This window comes from Primulina tabacum, chromosome 4 (genome assembly GCF_025594145.1).
Source record: "Primulina tabacum isolate GXHZ01 chromosome 4, ASM2559414v2, whole genome shotgun sequence".
NCBI classification, from domain to species: domain Eukaryota; kingdom Viridiplantae; phylum Streptophyta; class Magnoliopsida; order Lamiales; family Gesneriaceae; genus Primulina; species Primulina tabacum.
The window spans coordinates 47,180,504-47,199,175 of NC_134553.1; the positions used below are offsets into that span (position 1 = coordinate 47,180,504).

An 18,672-nucleotide genomic window follows, 5' to 3' on the forward strand; every position below is an offset into this window, starting at 1 on the left:
AATCGGATCGTATTTTAGTAAATACATGCATTCATTTACATGTGTAATTTTCGAAATAAGAAAAAACATATAATCAATCCAACTTTGAATAAAACATATTTAATAAAAAAAGTTCGAGAACTCAAAACCAATGAATAAATAATAATGCTTCAAACAAATATTTAGTTATGAATGAAAAAAATTATTCTATATTAATTTTTTATCATTTAATTTCTAATTTTTTAATTGATATTTTTTTGTTTTTCTCTGTTCAAATTTGATCTATTTAAAAAATATTTCTTTGGTTTGTAACGCAAGTGTGTATATATTTTCTAGAAAATAATAAGCTTTTTTTAAATAAAAATAAAATATCAAGATAATAATAATGATAATTAAAACGAATTAATAATATATATAAATAGATTTTGAATAATATAAATTAAGTAATTATATTTAGTTTTAGTAATTAATTAATAATAATATATATAATATAAATTATGTAATTATATTTAGTGTTAGTAATTATGAAAAAATATTTAAGAGGATTTATAAATGATGGAAATTATATATGTATTCATGTATGATTAATTGAGGGGAGGAAAAAATAATTATGAGAGTAGAATATTAGACAGAATATTTGCTTTGGTGGAAAAATTGCATGTTACATCGTTCATGGATTCGAAAATGTTTATCTTTAGCTAATAAAAATTGAGTAATATTAGGTTGATAAAATTATTAAGTTTGTATAATTATTATTTAACTTTAATGATTAGTAAACCAATTATTTAATATTAATTTATATAAAAAAAATATATTTTTACTCTATTGTTATTCATACACATAGTATAAGAAACACTAACGTTCACACACAATTTCACGTCCTAGTAAACTATGTATTTTGTATTTATTTATATAAAAAAATATTTTATGCACAATATAAGATGAACTAACGTTCACACATAGTTTCACGTTCTATAATTTATTTGATTATAATGACATTTGACTCTCATCTAATCGTTTGATTTGCTAGCATTCGGTTATTCCATCGTATGCACCCAAAGAAAAAGATATAAGCATTACAATAAATACAATATAACATTAATTCAAATTAAAAATACAATATAACATTAAATCCAAACAATAAATATTATGAAAAATTATGAACATATACTTACTACTAGAATACGATGAGTTGGTTTGAAATTATCCGTAACACCAAAGGACTTAAGACCAATAATGGGTAATATCGAGAATTAAAAAAAATCAAAAACACAAAAGTAGTAGAAATATAATTCAGATTTTGATTCATGATTTTATATAGATATTAGATAATAGATCCAAATTACACAACCACCTCCTATAAAAGTTTTAAAAACATGAAAAACCCCATATATAAAATTTAATTGTATTTAAAAAAATCAAGCACAATCCCTCACAAATTAAGTAAATATGCTCGAGTTTTTTTTAATACAATGGTGTGCTCGATTTTTTTTTTTAAATTATAAAAATAGAGGATATATTAACCTATTAATATTTTTTAAGATCTTGTATCTTTTAGATTTTTCAGGTGGGTACTATACAATTAACCAGTACTTGCAAATTAAATATAGTTAGTTTTTTTTTTTTTTTTTTTTTTTTTTTTTTTTTTTTTTTGTAGGCTACTTTTTTGTATGTAAAAAAAAGCTGAATTTAAAACAAGTAAAAATTACATTTTTTAAAGATCATTTTCATGATATTTTATCAATTCTTATGGGTTTTTTTCAAAATAAAGATCGCAGTCCACCAGGTTAATTACATTTCATGAAATTCGGGAAATGTCATTTTCTTGTGGCAAAAACTTGTATGAGACGGTCTCACGGGTCGTATTTTGTGAGATGAATATCTTATTTGGGTCATCCATGAAAAAATATTACTTTTTATACCAAGAGTATTACTTTTTATTGTGAATATCGGTAGGGTTGACCCGTCTCACATATAAAGATTCGTGAGACTGTCTCACAAGAGACCTACTTTTTTCTTGTTAAGTATTTTTCAGAATTTCAGCGGACCAATAATAATTTTTGAAAAACTAAAATGATGATTATTTTTTTTGCTTCAATCGTTTGAAACAATACATCTGAACTCAAATGACCGGCAGTTATTATATTTTTGTCACTATGATTAAAAAGATTAGTTGAATAATTATTCATTATAACATAATTTTATATAAATATTTTTTTAAAAAAATTAATCAATAAATAAATTAAATAATTTTGAAAATTAAAGTTTATACTTGATTGAATTTATTAATGATAATTGGATTTAAGGCTCTTAGTTTGGTCGTGTACCGACTTTTCAATTTATAAATAATTTATGTACCAATTAAATTATTTACACTAGTTTGTATTTCAATTTATCAATTTATGTATCAAAATAAATTGTTCTCTATATTTAATTATAATCATTTTTCTGCAACATTAAACAGCATATCCGGACCGTTGATTATATACACACCCCTCATCTCAATTTGTACCCTCGTCCATTCCACTCCACACCCCATCTGCCAATTTCGTTTGATTTTTGGCTTCAAATTTTCCGACTTTGGAGATTTAATCCACAACAAAGAAAAGACATACAGACGTTGTATTAATTAGACATACAGACATACAAAGAAAAGACATACAGACGTGCTTACTCGGCTAATTCCCCTCCTTGGTCCGGTAAGCCCCTTGTTTTTTGAACCGTTGCATTAATTAGTGGCATGAATGTGGTAAATTTATGGGTTGTTCGTTATTCTGTTTTGAATTTATAGAAAGATTCAAGTACTGGCATTCTTTTTTAGATTTCGTTTGTCTGCATATTTCAATTTGAATAATACAAAATTTATGATGGAGCTGCTGAATTATTGAATTATTTACAGCGATTCGGTGATTCTTGAAATGAATATTTTCAAGAAGTTGATGTTGGCTGACTGTGGCGTCAGAGCTGCTAAGAAGACATCTAAAGGTGGTGTCTTTAAACTTTTTGAAGGCATTTTTCCTTAAATAATTAAGTGTGGTGAATTCAACCAATGTTGTGTTTCTCACATGTTTTTTTTTTATGTCGTTTGCATAATCAAGTTTGTGTTGCTTCAACATGAGTAATATTTGTAATTCACCAGTCTGCAATTTTGAGCTGGGCTTGTTATTCGGATTGGTCAATTAATCTTGTTTGTATGGATAGTTTAGTTTGTTGATAACTTCCGGTCTCCTTTGCAGCAGCTAGCTTGCGTCTTTCTTGTTTCTTTCATGATAATTCAGTGGAAGTTCACTCCGAAGAACAGGAAGTTGTAATAGCTTTGGGAAGTAATGTGGGTGATAGACTTCATAATTTTGATGAAGCTTTGCAACGGATGAGGAAATCTGGTATACATATCACAAGACATGGTTGCTTATATGAGACCGAACCTGCTTATGTGACTGATCAACCCCACTTTCTCAATTCCGCTATTAGAGGAATGACGAAACTTGTGCCACATAAACTCTTAGGAATTCTGAAGGAAATTGAACGGGACATGGGCCGTGTTAATGGAATTAGGTACGGTCCACGACCAATTGACTTAGATATCTTATTTTATGGTAGCCAAAGGGTAAATACTGATACTCTTGTTATTCCCCACGAAAGAATTTGGGAGCGACCTTTTGTGATGGGTCCCTTAATTGATCTTTTGGGATCCGACATAGATAATGATACAATTAAATCGTGGGATTTGTTTTCAGGAAGTCCTGATGGACTATTTGGTGCGTGGGAGAAACTAGGTGGTGAATTGCTCATCGGAAAAGATGAGATGAAAAGGGTGTTACCTATTGCAAGTAAGTTGTGGAACTGGTCATCAAGAACCTCTGTCATGGGTATTCTTAACGTGACTCCCGATAGTTTTAGTGACGGGGGGAGGTTTTTATCAGAAACATCGCTCGTTTCTCACGTTCGTTTAATGCTGTCAGAAGGGGCGGATATCATTGATATAGGTGCACAATCTACACGACCAATGGCAACTAAGCTATCCCCCGAACAAGAACTCGATAGACTGATGCCTTTCTTGGAAATCATCAAGAACTTGCCGGAAATGGAAGGAAAGCTCATTTCTGTCGACACGTTTTATTCACAGGTTGCTGCAGAATCTGTGAGCATGGGGGCTCACCTTATTAATGATGTATCAGGGGGAAATTTAGACTCGCATATGCATAACGTTGTTGCGGCGCTCAAAGTCCCGTATATTTTAATGCACATGAGAGGCGATCCATCTACCATGCAGAATCAGGAGAACTTGAAATATGACAACGTTTGTGCGGAAGTTGCATCTGAGTTGTACACACATGCTAGAGACGCCGAGTTATCTGGTATCCCAGCTTGGAGAATGATTATAGATCCTGGGATCGGATTCTCAAAAGACACAGGACAAAATATTGATATTCTTAACGGATTGCCAACTATTCGGTCTGAGATTGCTCGGCGGAGCTTGGCGTTGTCTCGGGCTCCTATGTTGATAGGGCCTTCGAGGAAGAGATTCTTAGGTGAAATATGTTCTCGACCCGAAGCAGCACAAAGAGATCCAGCTACTGTTGCGGCCATCACTGCCGGGATTCTAAGTGGTGCAAATATTGTGAGAGTACACAATGTTGGATATAATTGTGATGCTGTCAAGCTCTGTGATGCAATGCTGCATAGAAGAAAATTTCCATGAAATCATTTGTTTGGTCTCTTTAAACCCCCACGCCTCCAATTGTATGTGTGTTTTGAGGCAGACCTAAAGCGGGGTGAGAAACTCTTCAAAATCAACTTTGGTGTCGGTCACTCATTTCATTTACCATGAGATAGATTCTAAAGTTACAAATTTTTCGTCGCATCGGATACCACACCTCTATTTGATTTATTGAATCATTGGATCCATTCCTTTTGGGATGTCTTGAACGAAGAAACTTGAGAAAGAACCAACCATGATAATGTCTAGCTAAGAAGTCCAAGAAAGATGGTTGCCTTTGTATTGTTTTGTTAGTTTCTTTTTGGCAATCAAGCAAGCCTTGATACTGTTAGATACGGTTGATTCGTGGGATGCATGAATGATGAGATGATAATTGGATAATATAACTATTTTTTTACTTCAATTATTTCGAAATTTGAGCTAAACACGAGATGATGCAAGGATGATAATATATCATCATGTCCACCAAACAATGTCTTATAGACTTCACCTTTGATGAATTGTAAATTTGAGGAAATACACATTTTGTTTGATACTTGTAGGCCTAATATAATTGCCTTCTGAACAATAGTGCACAAGACATAATATACAAATTGTATACTCACATTCAAAAAAGAGTAGGTCTCTTGTGATACGGTCTTACGAATCTTTATCTGTGAGACGGTTCAACCTTACCGATATTCGTAATAAAAAGTAATGCTTTTAGCATAAAAAATAATACTTTTTCATGGATGACCCAAATAAGAGATCCGTCTCACAAAATACGACGATCGTATTACACAAGTTTTTGTCATTAAAAAAGTTCATGTTCATTCTAATCCAAGGTTCAATAGATAGATAAGAAACAGGGAAATTATGCCATTTTAAATTTTGATAGAGGGGCTTTTTGAAAGCGTTGAAAAACCAGAACTTTGAATATGTATAGCCTATTATCTTAGAAGTGCAATTTGAGTGGAAGATGTCAAAGCATGATGCCGAGGCCATCTCCAAACATTGCACTACATTTTGTGCTATATCCTTACATAAAAATCATATCAGACTCATTTGTACTACAATAAAATATTCTCTTTTGTTTCAATATTAATTATTTTTTTATGACCGAGAAAGTTTTGAAATCTTGTATTTGTTGTTTGTCGCCCGTAATTTTTACTTTTTTTAATGCCCTAGTATTTTAGTTTTGAGTTTTTGTTAAATTTATATGTTTTTATATTTAAATAATTTCAATTCAAAGTATTAAAATTTTTATAATCAATATTTAAAATTTTTCAAGAAAATCAATCTAATATTTATTTAAAATTTTAAAAATAAAAAATATTATTTAATTAAAATATAAAAAAATAAAATTGAACAAAAATATTTTTTAAAAAAATTTGTGGCACAGCTACATAACTAGCTCACATGTGGATCAGTTTCTAGTGTTGCTCCAATCAAGCTTTAAAAATAGTGCTGGATTGGAGCAACGATCATAACACATGATTGGAGATGCTCTAAGTAATATAGTGTAGGGTTTTGCATGTCATTTTTTTTCATCAAACAAACAATATGACAAAAACTAGGTGTGTCAAAATAGGATTCGACCTGCCAACCTGATCTGGTTCGGTCCGGAAAAATCACGTATGTGTTGGGTTTTTTTTGGGTTCAGATCGAGTTGAACTCGATATCTGATCCAAAGAGTAACCGGGTTCGATTTAGCCAGGTTGACCAAAAAATTGTAAATCTTTTTCAAAACATATAATTAATAAATATTTTCTACATTTTTATATATTGTATGTTTGAAAAAAATATTGTATATTTAAATCATAAATTTTCATCATTTAATATTTATTTTATAAACAACTGATTTAGTAAATATACTTCTAATTTTTTACGATCAAGTTTCAAATTTAAATCATATATAAGGGAGGTTTTGTTATTATGTGTTAGAATTATTTTTTTTAATTTTTTATTTAATTATTATTTTATAAAAAATCAAAATCAGGTTGAGTCGGGTCAATCGAGTTGAGTCGAGTTAGTCGGATTCACATTCGGTTTTAGGAGTTTTCAGGTTGGTTCAAGTTCGGGTCGATCAGTTTTTTAAAATTATCATGTATCAACTCAACCCGAACCAACTCAAATTGACTCCCTTACAAAAAATCAAGCGAACGTAACAAATTGTCAATTTAATAAAATTGTGAAAACATTAAAATTATTATTCTAAATTTAAAATTTAGGCTGAAGTATGAGGATTTATTCGATCCCACACTTGGGCATTACGCTGAATGTTCATCCAATGATTTAGTATGAGCCACTTCTGATTTTTAACGTTGTCCAATACGAAAAATCATTTCAATCATTTCATATGTAGCTCATTGTATACAATGAGTAGGTCTATTGTGAGACGGTCTCACGAATCTTTATCTGTGAGACGGGTCAATCCTACCGATATTCACAATAAAAAGTAATACTCTTAGTATAAAAAATAATACTTCTTCATAGATGACCCAAATAAGAGATCCGTCTCACAAAATACGACCCGTGAAACCGTCTCACACAAGTTTTTGCCGTATACAATTGTACGATGACTAAAGGGTACGATTTAACCAATCGAGTATGATTTTGAACACCAGACTATTTCCCTATGGATATGATCGAACCAATAGAGAATGAGTTCGAAAAACCAGACTGGAAGTGGCCCGTTTTTGCATATTTTGCTGGAATAATTAATTCTGTTTCTACCAAGAAATAATCTCATCTAGGATTTTGCCATTTTTTTCATATCTTGCTGGAATAAATCCCTTGAAAAGTGGCATTCAAACACGTAAAATAGGAGACAATTTTCCAAAATTATGTACTACATAGCCTCACACCACTCAGAATACCTAGGTTTCTCACATAAGTTTCAAAATCTATCTTCCAAAAAACAAAGAGAAGGTTTCTTGTGAGACGGTCTCACGAATCTTTATCCGTGAGACGGGTCAACCCTACCGATATTCACAATAAAAAGTAATACTCTTAGCATAAAAAATAATACTTTTTCATGGATGATTTAAATAAGAGACCCGTCTCACAAATTACGACCCGTGTGAGACCGTTTCACACAAGTTTTTGCCAAAAAGAAAAGTTACGTAACACACACATCGGATGTTGCTTAGTTTACATCTTAAGTTCTAAAATATGCTTCGACTATTTCAAACGAGACGTCGGAAGATATCATGTTTGAATTTTAAGACAATATTTAGCAAATGTAGAGAACAATTGTCTTCTCTATTACTTTTCTATTTGTTATGTTCAGGATTAATGTCTTCTTCTTCTTTCCTTTTTTTTTTAAAAAAGAATCATTTCACTTTTATGTTAGTAAAAATAAAAATAAAATACTTTTTATGATCATTTCTATATCCAAGCTGACCACTCTAATCTAACTTTCTCATTTACCAAACATAATGAATTTATTATTGAAGAAAAATAATCAACACACAAGTCATGCTCCAGTAGCTTACCAAACAGGTCAAATCATGTGCCAAATTCCTACAACTACACAACTAAACTCATTCATTAAAGATAACTTTTAATATTCAAGATAGTGCACACCTTAAACTTTATGACTAATAAAGTCACACTCATGAATAAAAGTAACACAACTTCATCAAAGAATATTATCTCACACTTTAATCAATTTTTTAATAATCCCACTTGAAGTTAGTTCAAAGAGATTGTCTCTCTTAGGGAACATGCCAAATCAAGGAAAATAATAATAATAATAATGTACAAACATGAATAGGATCATAACACAAAAGATGCTGAAGAATTTATGATGTTAATAAAATTCAATGACACCTGACTTTCGAATGTCAGAAGAATAGCCGCTTGATTCCGGCGCATTGCCGCATTGGTCCTGTTCAAGTGGTCGCAGTGTGGCGGAAGTGACCGTTTTTGAGATTCACTTGGGTCGAATATCTCTGATGTTCTACTCTTTGCAGATGAAATGACAATTGAAGTAAATCAACAGTGTTTGCACCTTCAGGAGCTTTTGATTCTTGCATAAGTATATCTTGTCGAGTATCTAAACCGATAGAGACACGAGCATCCAGAACCCCAGGGAAAATTTCTTGGTCAACTCCATTAGATGACTTGAAAACACTGGATGTAAAACTCTTTAATGTGCTATTGCTGAAGGATTCAGCCGAATCCTTGTTAATATGAAGGGTTGAATGTTGATTATCTAGGAAAATTCGAGGATGATTCACGGATACGTCTGCTGAATTGCTCGATAAGTTCTGTGATTGAGATGACAGAAGAGAGAGAGCGCTGCTGGAGTTTGACTCCGCAGATACTTCTTGAACTGAGAATGGCACATTCTTATGGAGAAGAGAGTTTGCAAGTGGAAGATCAAATTTGTGGTTCATAGGCTCACTACCAAAGAAGCCAACTTGAAGGAAATTTGGAAAAAGAAATGGTTTTCTTGATAAATCCGTTGCAAGATACGAAGAACCTGCATAACAAACAACTAAGACCAACACTCCTTACATAGAAAGATTATAAATTTTGAGACTCCGATTTTTACTTTTTCTACTTCCAAAAAACACAATTAACCACAAAAATGAATAAGAATCTGTATTTAAAGAGTGACACAGGGCCATAACCGTGGTCATAAGAGCACAAGATATTGTACGACCAGGTCTACTCGCATCATTTCCTATCAATAGTAAATGCTTACTCGAGCCCTTTAATGTGTACTTGTTTAATTTCCTATCATTAGCAAATGTCTACTCATATCCTTTATTTGCAAAGCTACCAGTCACAAATTGATTCGTTAAACAAAATTTTGATTATACCGGACGGCTTTGATTATTTTCATGCATATTAACCTCTAGAACATATATTAACCTCCCCTATTTCTTTCCTGTTGAAATATACGGATTACTACATGATGATTTTTGAATGTTTAGAACGTAGAAAGAAATAGATAGAAAAGTATAAACGTGCAGCATACCCAAGTGAGAGTCCAATTGAGGCTTTCGCCGACGTTCATTGTGTCCTGCGAGGCGTTTGCGACAACTGCGTTTACCTTCATCAAACTCTCGAAGCAAATGAAACCTGAAAATTCAAATGTTACTTCAGATTCTACAAGAAAAATCTGGGATCAACTTGTCACAGTCAGAAAGAAAAGGTGTATTTAGCATCAAAGTTTGAGCTAAACAAAAGAGAGAAGAGTCTCCACCTACTGCATTGCTGACAAAATCTCTGCTGGATACCATCAACAATAACAACAGAAGATTTCGAGTGAAAATCACAAACTTTGTGCCTTTTGTGGTAATCCTTTGAAGAACTCAAATCCTTGTTACACTCGAGAACTTGGCAAACGGGAATCAGAGATAGTGAATTTGATGTACGAGCTCGTTTCGCAGACACCGAATGCTCCAGAGAGCACAACACGGTGTTTTCAACATCAAATTGATAAGTGTTTCTATCTTTTCGAGCACCCACATTGTCATTCATAAAACTTGCAAGTACCAAGTTTTGATTATCGGCTTTCGTAGCAGAAGTTGAGAATCTGGAGCCGAATCCCCCGAAAGAAGTCAATGTGTTGGTAGAAGTAGACACAAAGGATTTGGTAGTACTATCATCTGTAAAATATCCTAAATTTTCTACACTTTCGTCACTAAGATCTAATTTTCTCATGATGTCAGGCAAAATAGGTTTGACAAATTCCATGCTCTCAGCTCTATTCCTAACCGGAATACAAAGAGGTTCAGTGCTCCATCTTTTTAACCGATTTCCACTCCTCACACGAGCATCGTCAATCTGCACAACGTGCAGGCCCTTCACCTCAATACCATAGCTTAACGAGGTTTTTTAAGCTATGAAGCAGTTTTTTATGATGCCTGAATGAATAAAAAAGCCCAATGCCGAGCTTAACCCTGGAGACGATGATTACTTTCTGGACACCAGTAAAAAACATGAAATGAATGCCTTCACATCAGATACTTATCCTTATTTTACGAAAACAATGGACGATATATATGACATGATAATTCAAGAAAATCTTATTATTTTAATTCCCACCTACAAAAACTGATAACAAACACATCAGCGGAAAAAAATTCCAAGTTTCATACTCCCAATATATTAATTCTCCTCTTCCAAGCCTCTCATATTAACACCAAGGAGCTCTAATTCCCAAATCCCTACTCAACAAGTTCAATCTTTTCTCTACACTCTGACAGATCCCAACCCAACCCCAAATCAAGAAAGTCAAGTTGCTACAAGCACCCCAAGAAATCATTTAGGCAGCTCTTGATTTATGTAATCTTTATCTTTTCCTCTCATCGAACAACCAGATTTTTCCCACCTCAAACTGCAAATAAACTTGTTCAAACTATCAGGAAGAACCTTGCGCTTGCATCAGAAAACCAACAAAAGCAATAGTAAGATTTTCCCCTAGAGAAAATTGATAAAAAAAAAGCTATAAAACAAACATAAAAATGGCAAGTTACAGCCAAAGATCGAATCTTGAAAGGTAAATAACGACTTATAACTGGGAATAAACCAGAAAAAAACTAGTGTGTAATTGTGTAAATGTGTCAGATTGGATCATAAGCGATGAAAAAGACGAAGGCGGAGAGTCTTCAAAGCTTACCTCAGAGCTGGGAAGAGATGGAAGAAAGAGAGTGGCACGATCAGGTAATATACAGTGAAATCATTTACTTAGGAAAAATATATTTTCGTTGAAAAATAATATTTAAAATGTGTGTTGAATATTTGAATGTTGAAAATAAGAGTTGTAAATATTGAAAATTAGTGTGTGATGATGTAGGTTGATGAATTTATTTCTATAATTAGATCTCTCGAAAATCACAAGTGAGTAGAGAGAAAAATTTTATAAAGTGTGTAGTTTGATAAATTTTGAGAGTTTGAGATTTTTATTTTTTACCATAAATTTTTACTTTTTCACAACACGTTATCACCATGAAGCTCTAAAAGTCCTCCATATTTTTCCAAGCTCCAAAACAGAAGAAAAAGGTAACAAAAGTAATAATATTTATTTTACTGTTTATTTATTATTATGTATCTATTTAATATATAATATAATGTTATTCAGAAATAATAAAAATAAATTTTTCAAAAACTTGTTATAAATCCTGGGAGGATGTTAAGACGACATCCCACACTCCCAGTAAGGGATACGACAAGTATAAAATCCTATAAGGTTTTTAAACAAAATAAGTTGTGACACTGCATTATAATAATGTGATATGATATACATAATTATTTAAACATGACTAATATTATATACATCATATTATTACCATAAAATTATACAAATACATACATTTATTTTTTTGTACACCAACGGTCATAAACGGTAACAAAACGGCTAGTTTTTGCCCTATAAATATGATCTCACAAACACACTCAATCACTCCAACTTTCTATTCTTCTCTAAACAATTATTCTTCATCAAATTTTCGAAGAAAAAAGAAGATGACTTTCTCAAGGTTATTTTTAATTATTTTGGTTATCATACTCACGAGTCTTGTATTTATCGGAGAATATCTTCCTCGTGTGTTGTCTTTATTTTTACGAATGCTTGTACTTGTTGTTTTTCCATTACTTTGTATTGCAATATTCATTAACTAATAAAATGTATCGTAATTTTTTTAGTACCACCATGTCAAACTTGACAAAGCTCGAATTTATTGCTCTTGATATTACGGGGAAAAATTATATGCCATGGACTCTCGATGTAGAAATGCATATTGAGTCATTGGGTCTAAGTGAGACCATAAAAGAAAATGACATATCGACATCACAAGAAAAGGCAAAAGCCATGATATTTTTGCGTCGACATCTCGACGATGGATTGAAATGTGAATATCTAATTGAAAAAGATCCCATGGCTTTGTGGAAGGGATTAAAAGAAAGATTCGAACATATAAGGGAAGTTATACTTCCGACCGCCCGAGATGAATGGAATACGTTGAGATTCCAAGATTTTAAAAAAGTCAGTGACTACAACTCGGCGATGTATAGAATAATCTCGCAATTGAAATTTTGTGGGCATGAGATTACTGAATTGGAAATGCTTAAAAAAACATTTTCCACTTTTCACGCATCGAATATAACTCTACAACAACAATATAGAGTGCGTGGATTTTCGAGATATTCTGAACTTATCGCCTGTCTCCTTGTGGCGGAAAAGAATAATGAGCTGTTAATGAGAAATCATCAGGCACGATCCACTGTTTCAACGGCATTTCCTGAAGTAAATGTCGTAAACAAAAATGAATTTAAATCTGGAAACCAAAATCAAAGTTATAGACAAGATTTTGGTCGAGGACGAAATCGAGGTCGTGAACGTGGACGTGGAAGTGGTTGTGGCCGTGGACGCGGCCGTGGTTTTGAAAATAATCGAGATAGTTACTTCCATAACTCATCTCAAAAGAGTGTCCCAAACCATCCACATAAAAGGCATAATGAAAATATGAGTGTTAATGAGAATCACTCAAAAAGATTTGAAAGTTCTTGTTTCAGATGTGGTACTCCAGGACATTGGTCCCGTATTTGTCGAGCCCCTGAGCACCTTTGTAAACTTTATAAATAATCAATAAAGGGGAAAGAAAAGGAGACCAACTTCACTGAACAGAGTGAACCTTTGTGTGATTCAGCTCAATTTGATGCTGAAGATTTTCTGATTGATTTCTCAGACAATGATCAATTTGCTGGTGGAATAAATATGTAAAATATTTTATGTACCTGTATGATAATGTTTTATCGTGTGATATATTTTTTTACATATGTATTGTATTGTATTTTATTTTTATAAATGTATTGTCAGTAATTTTATTTCATTGCATATTTTTTTTGAAGTTCAAACATGGAAAATGCTATGAACAAAGCTGAAGTTTGCATATCCGATAGTAGTACAACGCACACTATCCTCCGAGGTAAAAGATATTTCTTGGAACTAAAACCAACAAAAACAATGGTGAATACAATATCTGGTCCTGTAGACTTGATTAAAGGATGTGGTAAAGCACAATTTTTGTTACCTAATGGTACAAAATTTTTGATCAATGATGCTTTATATTCACCACAATCGAAAAGAAATTTGTTGAGTTTTAATGATATATATTCCCATGGGTATGATACTCAAACAATGAATGGAGGGAATGAGAAATATATGTCACGCCCCGGGACGGGGGTTGGTTGACACCGGCGTTGCTCTCAAATTTACATTCGAAAACAATAAGCCTTAGAAGTACAAAATTCAGAAACCAGTCTTTTATTCATAATAATCATTATCTGATATAAACTCAATGATAAATGTTTTACAGCGGAAATGTAAAACCAGAAAATACAATGTCTGAACAGATGCAGCGGAATATAAATCAGAACTAAGAACAACGATCTTCATCACCAGCCCCAAAACTGAAGTTGCTCCTCTTCCTCTAACAACTCTTCATCGTTCTTATCTGAGATGAGTTTGGTAGGTGAGTGATATGATTGTCACTCAGTAAGCGAGGGCGGGAATAACTCCCAGTTTTCGAAATCATTTTCATACAGAAACAGTAATACGAATGATATACAGAAATTCTCATTTTCATAACAGAAATCAGTATTCAGTATTCGGAAATCAGTAATCAGTATTCAGTAATCAGGAATCAGAAGTTTAACAAGTAAGCACTGAGCACGTTCGTGAATTTCATGACTAAACTGATATCAGTCCCCTATATGTTCTCTCCTCTAAGGGGTGAGGCCAGTAATCAGTAATCAGTAATGTTCAGAATATATATTCCTACCATTAGTTCACTAAGTTTCAGTGCTTCAAAATCAGATATCAGAAATCAAGAATATACTTTTGCTTTAAAACAGAAATCATCAAACGGGTTTCAAGATATTTATACATAAGCCCACTTACTGTAATTTGCTAAAAGTGTTTTGGTTGAAGTTTGAAATCTGCTTCTTCTTGCTACTGGTTTCTGCTGCTCGAAAATCAGCACTTTCTTAGCTCGAAAATTCAAGTGATAATCTCAAGATTTGTGTAACCCATTTCAGAGGTTTGAGAGTGTTATATATAGGCAAAATTCTGACTGTTAGCCTCCCAATTAATGGCCATAATCTGTCATTAACAATCTTTATTCCGTTTTAAATGCTTCAGTTACAAGTCATGGCTGAATTAGTAACTGTCTGCTGGAATTTTCGTGCTGCTGCTGCTGGATCTAATCTGCTGGAAAAATACCAGCTTCTGAAATATTAGCTTCTGCTGGAATTTTTATCTTCTGCTGAAATTTGCTAGCTGCTGCTACTGCTGGAATTTCAGGTTCTCACATCCCTCCCTCCTTATGAGAAGTTTCGTCCTCGAAACTTGGCTATGCATGATCTTCAAAGAGATAATGGTATTGTTCTCGCATCTTTTCTTCCAACTCCCAAGTAGCTTCTCTTTCGGTGTGATTGGTACATTGTACTTTGACATATGGAATAGTTCGTCGCCTCAGTACTTGGTCTTTGTTATCCACAATTCGAATCGGAATTTCTTCATATTTCAGCTCTTCATTTAGATTGCCCTCAACCAACAGTGGTCCAGCTTCAAGAATATGACTAGGATCGGAAATATATCTCCTCAGCTGCGAAACGTGGAATACATTGTGAATTCTTGACATATCGGGTGGAAGTGCTAATCTATAAGCAAGTGTTCCCACTTTCTCAAGAATTTCAAGTGGTCCGACGTATCTGGGATTCAGTTTCCCAGCCTTATTGAATCGGATTACACCCTTCATGGGTGACACTTCTACATATGCCTTTTCTCCAACTTCAAATTCCACGGGTCGTCTTTTCTGATCAGCCCAGCTTTTCTGTCGATCTTGTGCAGCTTTTAATCTTTCCTTGATCAAAGCGACTTTATCCACTGTTTCTTGGATCATTTCGGGTCCAACAATGGCTTTTTCCCCTACCTCATCCCAATGCAGTGGTGATCGACATTTTCGTCCATACAGAGTTTCGTATGGTGTCATTCCAATACTACTGTGGTAACTATTATTGTATGCGAATTCGATTAAGGGCAGATGTTCGCTCCAATTACCACTGAAGTCTAGAGCACAAGCTCTCAGCATATCCTCAAGAGTTTGAATTGTTCTCTCTGTTTGATCATCGGTTTGAGGATGATAGGCCGTACTAAGAGTAACCTTTGTCCCCATAGCTTGTTGAAAGCTCTTCCAAAATCGAGAAGTAAACCTAGGATCTCTGTCTGATAGTATGCTAGCTGGTACTTCATGTAATCGCACGATCTCATTCATGTACAATGTGGCTAGCTTGTCCAAATTATGATTCATGCGGACATGTAAGAAATGCGCAGATTTTGTGAGTCTATCTACGATTACCCATATTCCGTCATGACCTTGTCTCGACCTTGGTAAACCAACTACAAAATACATGGAAATATGTTCCCATTTCCATTCCGGGATTTCTAATGGTTGAAGAAGTCCACCAGGTCTTTGGTGCTCTGCCTTGACTTGCTGGCACACGTGACACTTAGAAACAAACCTTGCCACGTCTTTCTTAATTCCATTCCACCAGAAATTTTTCTTCAAATCTCTGTACATCTTGGTACTGCCAGGATGTACTTAAAATTTTGACTTATGTGCTTCAGACATTACTTCTTGTTGAAGGTCATCAATGTCTGGTATGCACAATCGTCCTTTCATCCACAAGATTCCTTTGTTATCTGTCTCGAATTCTGGTGATTTCCCTTCTTTAGCTTGCTCTTTCAGCTTCACTAAAGCGGAATCTCTATCTTGACTCATTTTGATGGCCTCTCGAAGGCATGGTTGTGCTGAAAGTGACGCAAAATTACTTTGTTCATATCCTTCCTACTCAAAGCATCGGCTACCTTATTTGCTTTGCCTAGGTGGTAGCTTATTGTCAAATCGTAGTCCTTCAAGAGTTCAATCCATCGTCTCTGTCTCATGTTTAACTCTTTCTGAGTGAACAAGTACTTGAGGCTTTGATGATCAGTGAAAATCTCACACTTAACACCATATAAATAGTGTCTCCAAATCTTTAGTGCGAACACTACTACAGCTAATTCAAGGTCATGTGTTGGGTAATTCTGTTCATACGGCTTCAACTGTCTTGACGCGTATGCAATCACCCTTCCCTCTTGCATGAGTACACATCCTAAACCTCCTTTAGATGCATCACTATAGATGGTGAAGTCTTTGCCTTCAGTTGGCAATACCATAACTGGCGTGGATGTAAGCTTCTTCTTCAAAGTTTCGAAGCTTTTCTCACAATCTTCACTCCATTGAAATTTAGAGTTCTTCTGTGTGAGTTTGGTGAGAGGTATTGCTATTGAAGAGAATCCTTCAACAAATTTTCGATAATAGCCTGCTAGTCCCAAGAAGCTTCGAATTTCTGTCACAGTCTTTGGTCTAGGCCAATCTGCGATTGATTCTACTTTCTTAGGATCCATAGATACTCCTGCTGCTGATATTATGTGCCCCAAGAATGTGACGCTCTCTAGCCAAAATTCGCATTTCTTGAACTTGACGTAAAGTTCCTTTTCTCTCAGCGTCTGGAGGGTGAGACGAAGATGTTCCTTTTGGTCTTCTTCACTTGACGAATATACTAGAATATCGTCAATGAATACCACAACAAACTTGTCAAGAAATGGCTTGAACACTCTGTTCATGAGATCCATGAATACTGCCAGAGCGTTTGTTAACCCGAACGGCATCACTGTGAACTCATAGTGTCCATACCTTGTTTTGAAGGCTGTCTTCGGAATATCGTCTGATTTGACTTTGAGTTGGTGATAGCCTGACCTTAAGTCGAGCTTGGAAAAGACCGTAGCTCCCTTCAGTTGGTCAAACAAGTCATCTATCCTTAGAAGTGGGTATTTATTCTTGATTGTGATCTTATTCAGTTCTCTGTAATTGATACACAATCTCATGCTTCCGTCCTTCTTTTTAACAAAGAGGACAGGAGCTCCCCACGGAGATGTGCTTGGCCGTATCTGCTTCTTATCCAACAATTCTTGAAGTTGCTCTTTGAGTTCCTTCAACTCTGCCGGAGCCATTCGGTATGGTGCCTTTGAGATTGGTGCAGCATTGTGTACTAAATTAATCTCAAATTCCACTTCGCGGTCGGGAAGTTTGCCAGTGAGTTCTTCAGGGAAGACATCCGGAAATTCTTGTACTACCGGAATCTCTTCTAGCGTACGTGTGGTTTCTTTCTTTACCTCGCTTAACATAGCCAGGTAAACTTCTTCTCCACTTTTCATGGCTTTCCAAGTTTGAGAAGCAGAAAGAAGAGTTTTTCGTTCTTTTGTCTTGCCATGAAATAAAAGTTTCTCTTGGTGTGGAGCTTGGATGGTTACCGTCTTTCCATGACAGTCCACTAAAGTATGATTCTTGGCTAACCAATCCATTCCAAGAATTACGTCGAATTCCACCATGTTTAGTTGGATTAGGTTTGCCTTGAAATTCTGATCTTCTATGAGAACACTAATATTCCGATATAGAGTGCGAGTTTCTAAAATTCGATTTGCAGGAGTTGCTACTCTATATGGTTCTTCTAAGTTATCTGGCTTAGCTCCTAACTTCTTGGCAAATCTCTTAGACAAGAATGAATGCGTAGCACCACAATCAAATAACACATAAGCAGGTATATTATTGATTAGAATGGTACCAGCTACGACATCATTTGAGTTGTCAGCCTCTTCTTGAGTGATAGCATAGACTCGAGCATTTGACTTATTCTCCTTTGGCTTATTTGGAGTTGTCCCACCTGCTGGACCATTCCTTGGATCTGGAAAAGGGCATTGAGCGATGCGGTGGCCCATTTTTCCACAATGGAAACAAGCTCCATAATTCTTACGGCATTCACCAGTATGATTGAATCCACAATTTTGGCACTTGACTCCCTCTTTGCTTGATGGAAAAGAAATGGTTCCTTTAACTGGATCACTGGTGAATTGGTTACTTGAAAGCCTAGCC

At 34.4% G+C, this 18,672-nt stretch overlaps 2 protein-coding genes across 5 annotated transcripts; one reads left to right on the plus strand and one right to left on the minus strand.

Annotated features, from left to right (window-relative positions):
- The first annotated feature begins 2,633 nt into the window (after positions 1–2,633).
- On the plus strand, positions 2,634–5,029 carry LOC142543530 (folate synthesis bifunctional protein, mitochondrial-like). The gene is made up of 3 exons (XM_075650845.1): positions 2,634–2,678; positions 2,879–2,964; positions 3,216–5,029. Exons 2-3 carry the CDS (start codon positions 2,898–2,900, stop codon positions 4,679–4,681), a joined length of 1,533 nt encoding a protein of 510 aa, XP_075506960.1. The 5' UTR covers positions 2,634–2,678; positions 2,879–2,897; the 3' UTR covers positions 4,682–5,029.
- Positions 5,030–8,302: 3,273 nt separating this feature from the next.
- Positions 8,303–11,382, minus strand: LOC142543531 (squamosa promoter-binding-like protein 6). 4 transcript variants are annotated; one of them, XM_075650849.1, is made up of 4 exons: positions 11,316–11,382; positions 9,897–10,560; positions 9,669–9,772; positions 8,303–9,167 (listed from the first exon to the last, which is right to left on the minus strand). In XM_075650849.1, exons 2-4 carry the CDS (start codon positions 10,388–10,390, stop codon positions 8,575–8,577), a joined length of 1,191 nt encoding a protein of 396 aa, XP_075506964.1. In that variant the 5' UTR covers positions 10,391–10,560; positions 11,316–11,382; the 3' UTR covers positions 8,303–8,574. The 4 variants fall into 4 exon arrangements, with proteins under 4 accessions (XP_075506964.1, XP_075506963.1, XP_075506961.1 ...); XM_075650848.1 differs by having other exon boundaries at positions 9,897–10,616; positions 11,316–11,373; XM_075650846.1 differs by having other exon boundaries at positions 9,897–11,116; positions 11,316–11,372.
- Positions 11,383–18,672: the final 7,290 nt, after the last annotated feature.

What these genes read in the sequence shown, in the direction of transcription:
- LOC142543530 (XM_075650845.1), top strand. Translation starts at nt 2,898, where the DNA reads ATGAATATTTTCAAGAAGTTGATGTTGGCTGACTGTGGCGTCAGAGCT. An exon ending in TGCTAAGAAGACATCTAAAG is followed by an intron (nt 2,965 to 3,215) that starts GTGGTGTCTTTA and finishes TCTCCTTTGCAG; the next exon opens with CAGCTAGCTTGCGTCTTTCT.
- LOC142543531 (XM_075650849.1), bottom strand. Translation starts at nt 10,390, where the DNA reads ATGGAATTTGTCAAACCTATTTTGCCTGACATCATGAGAAAATTAGAT. An exon ending in TTTTGTCAGCAATGCAGTAG is followed by an intron (nt 9,773 to 9,896) that starts GTGGAGACTCTT and finishes TTGAATTTTCAG; the next exon opens with GTTTCATTTGCTTCGAGAGT. An exon ending in TCAATTGGACTCTCACTTGG is followed by an intron (nt 9,168 to 9,668) that starts GTATGCTGCACG and finishes TTTGTTATGCAG; the next exon opens with GTTCTTCGTATCTTGCAACG.